Genomic DNA, 3,383 nt, shown 5'->3' with positions numbered 1-3,383 from the left:
TATACATTTTTTAATATATATAAAATAAATATACATTTATTAATGCAACATATAGTTAAAGTTTGGATAAATTTTGCAACACACATATCAAATAATACAAGGTGCACTCTAATATAATCAATAATTACGCAAGAATTTATCAAGTTTTATAGCTCAACGAGAAAAAAATATAATGATGCAATAAGTTAAGAATTTAATTTTGATGTACAATCAATATAAAATAATTTTATACATGTATTTAATTACGTAACGATAAATCATAAAAAATAACTATTTTTGATATAGATCACGTGAATAGTGGTCCAAAAGACAGATATCGTTGTATAACTGTGCAAAATATTTTATAACTCATAAAGTTAATTATTTAAAACTTAACTCCTTTATATTCCAACAAAATATGCAGAAAGATTTTTTTTTATGTATTACATACATGTATAATTAAGTTTATTATCTGATAATATATAAAAGATAGTAATTTATTCTTCGAAAATACTGGAATAATTTAATTTTGATTTGTAATGATATTTCTATTAAAAAATAGCATAATTAATTATCTTTTCTTAATTTATAGGTATCATATAACATGGTTAAAGTAAATGAATAAAATATATTAATAAAATAAAAAAATGTTTCTGTGAATTCTCTATGTTTAATTTCATCTCATCACAAGAGCACCTGGGACCTATATATGGTTTTTTAGTGAGGCTTATGTACTCTTGTGTGAAAAGTTTGCATAATATATATTACCTTAATATATAGAACAGCAGAGATAAATAATTAAATGTACAATCCTTGAGAAATTCGAAATCAAGCTAAGACTAAACTAAAAGTAATATCATTAAACTTCATATCATAGAAAAAATGATATAAACAATAGTTAAGCAATGAAGAGAGCTAACAATAGAATCATTTTTAAATTTCAACACTTCTATAGATTAAGAGTATATATATAATTAGTAATTTAATAATAAAAGTTGGATAGAAAAGTGAGAATGACATATATCGTGAAAAAGAAAAGGTTGAAGTTACATGCAAAAAGAAAGATGAGAGGACAGAGGAGTATATTAAACATATATAAAAAATGGTGGAAACTCAGGTGCAGTCGATTTCATGTGAAATTAATAGCTAAGAGCCGTTAGATGGTTTGACTGATTTAACTAAATTTTCATCTAACGGCTCTCAACTATCAACTTCACGTGAAGTCGACTGCACACCATAAAAAAATATATTAATAAAAGATGTTATAAAAAAAATTATAATCATTTTTTAACATTATATACTTTTTTTTTCACTTGAATATCTATCAGGTCAAAAATTTAACGAATAATTTCTCGAATATTGCAGAAATATAAAGTAGGCAACCATTTTAAATAAGCAAACTCTATTTATATCTTTTAAGGAGAATCCAACTCAAGAGAGAATGGAAACTCAGGTGCAGTCGACTTCACGTGAAGTTAATATTTGAAAACCATTAGATGATTTGACTGATTTGACTAAATTTTCATTTAACGACTCTCAGATATCAACTTCACGTGAAGTTGACTTCACTTGAGTTTTCATCCTAAAAATAATTAAAAGATACTTTCCCTGATTCCTTTATCTATTTGTGTTAATTTGTGTTGGTTCAACAGTGTGTACTAATCTTTCCCTTTAAACTTTTCAACACAAAGGTTAATAAAACGTGTATAATTAATTATAATCAATGATGAAGGAACTAAAAAGCCGAACCAAATAAGACTACTAACTATAACAGAGTATACGAGAAAAAAACTTGTGCGCCATAGAACTGAACAAAAACCTCTCAAAACTTCATTAGTTATTACTAATAACGAATAACATATAACAAATCAAAACTTGGCATAAAATTTTACATCCATGAATTGAAGTACCAACATATATACTTATCCAGCACACATTACATTCACTTATTCTCATTGATGAGAATTTCAATTTTCATGTGATTCTTCATCATAATCATTCCATAATAATAGTATTTAATCTAGCAGATCACACAGCCATTATTATATTCTTCTTCTCCACCACTTGTAGCATATTGGTATGGTTGATAATGATATTGTGTAGTTGCGGGTCTCATTTGGTAATAAAGTGGATAAGCTTCATATATTTTTGCAGCTTCTGGTTTCTTATTCTCTTCTGGCTTCTTAGCTTCTTCCTTCTTTTTCTCTTCTTTTGCTGGCCCAACTGATAATATTTCTGTGTGACACCATTTTCGTAATTTCCCTACTACATGTACCGGATCAATTTCACCAATTAAACTCATTTTCTTGTCCTTCATGTCCATAGATACTGATTCAACCCCTGCAAAAATAAAATAAATAATTACTACAAATTAATTAAATGTTATTTATTTATGTGCTGAATAAAATAAGGGATCCCGCTAGGGAGACAATAGAGTATTTGTACAATGTGTACAATGGCTATTGAGTTACAAAATGAACATCTCTCATACTATCTAGAATAATCATCCGAGTACTAGAGCGCTCTAATACCATGCATGAAACCACTCATCCCAAAAGCTTCAACTGATGGGAAAAAGTAACACTAATGATTATATCTTTAATACTCTCTAAACTTCCATTGTATACATTGTATAAATATTCCATTGGTTCCCCATACTTTTCCTAAAATAAGAGATGCGATGGTAGAATTATTTCAAGTACCTGAAATGCCAGAGACAGTTTTCATAGCTTTTTGCTTGGTTTTGTCATCGTGTAAATCCAACTTCAACACAACTTTCTGTTGAACAACACAGATCAATAAAAGATTTTATTAGGACTAATATTAACATATCATACATGAAACTAAATAATTAATAATAAACTAAATACTCATATTATATACTTTATTTAATGTATTATAAACTTCTAACTTACCTTCATTGTATGCAACTTGTGATCTCTAATCAAGTAGAGAGGCTAATAAGAAAGATTGAAGCTAAGTTGCAAAGGAATATATGTGTATTAGAATTGAAGTGAAGGTGGTGAATTAAAGCAAAGTGTGAGGGAGATTATATAGGAAGAAGAAGAGGGTAGAGAGAGAAGAGGGGTCAACTGAGTCAAGGGGAAAAGTAGTAGGAAATTGGTTTCGTGGATGGATCCCAAGAACTCAATAATGATGAGGATAGTCATAAGGAACTTTCTTAGATGCTTGCTTGGTTGGTATTCATTCATTCATTCTTAGCTGGCACTTGGTAGGTCCATTGATTGGTAAAAGACTGAAAGCTAAAAAGTAAAAAAACTATGATAGCTATAGTGGTTAAAAAGTGGTGTCTAATATTTTAAAAAAATATTAAAATTAATATTTAATTTAAAAATTATAAAAATAAATAATTTTAAAAAATTTAAAATTTATTACAAAAGATA

The 3,383-nt window shown here is 27.6% G+C and overlaps 1 protein-coding gene across 2 annotated transcripts; it reads right to left on the bottom strand.

The window, feature by feature from the left end:
* Positions 1,788-3,145, bottom strand: LOC107644887 (heavy metal-associated isoprenylated plant protein 12). Of its 2 annotated transcripts, XM_016348838.2 has the most exons (4): positions 2,895-3,145; positions 2,682-2,757; positions 1,967-2,319; positions 1,788-1,927 (listed from the first exon to the last, which is right to left on the bottom strand). In XM_016348838.2, exons 1-3 carry the CDS (start codon positions 2,898-2,900, stop codon positions 2,000-2,002), a joined length of 402 nt encoding a protein of 133 aa, XP_016204324.1. In that variant the 5' UTR covers positions 2,901-3,145; the 3' UTR covers positions 1,788-1,927; positions 1,967-1,999. The 2 variants fall into 2 exon arrangements, with proteins under 2 accessions (XP_016204324.1, XP_016204323.1); XM_016348837.2 differs by having other exon boundaries at positions 1,788-2,319.

The sequence above is a fragment of the Arachis ipaensis genome, chromosome B05 (genome assembly GCF_000816755.2).
Source record: "Arachis ipaensis cultivar K30076 chromosome B05, Araip1.1, whole genome shotgun sequence".
NCBI classification, from domain to species: Eukaryota; Viridiplantae; Streptophyta; class Magnoliopsida; order Fabales; family Fabaceae; genus Arachis; species Arachis ipaensis.
Note: the sequence above shows the minus strand (reverse complement) of the source record. Positions and strands in the feature narration are given on the sequence as shown.

Coding starts and splice junctions, on each gene's coding strand:
- LOC107644887 (XM_016348837.2), bottom strand. Junction 2,320..2,681: donor AACTGTCTCTGGCATTTCAG/GTACTTGAAATA, acceptor TTATTTTTGCAG/GGGTTGAATCAGTATCTATG.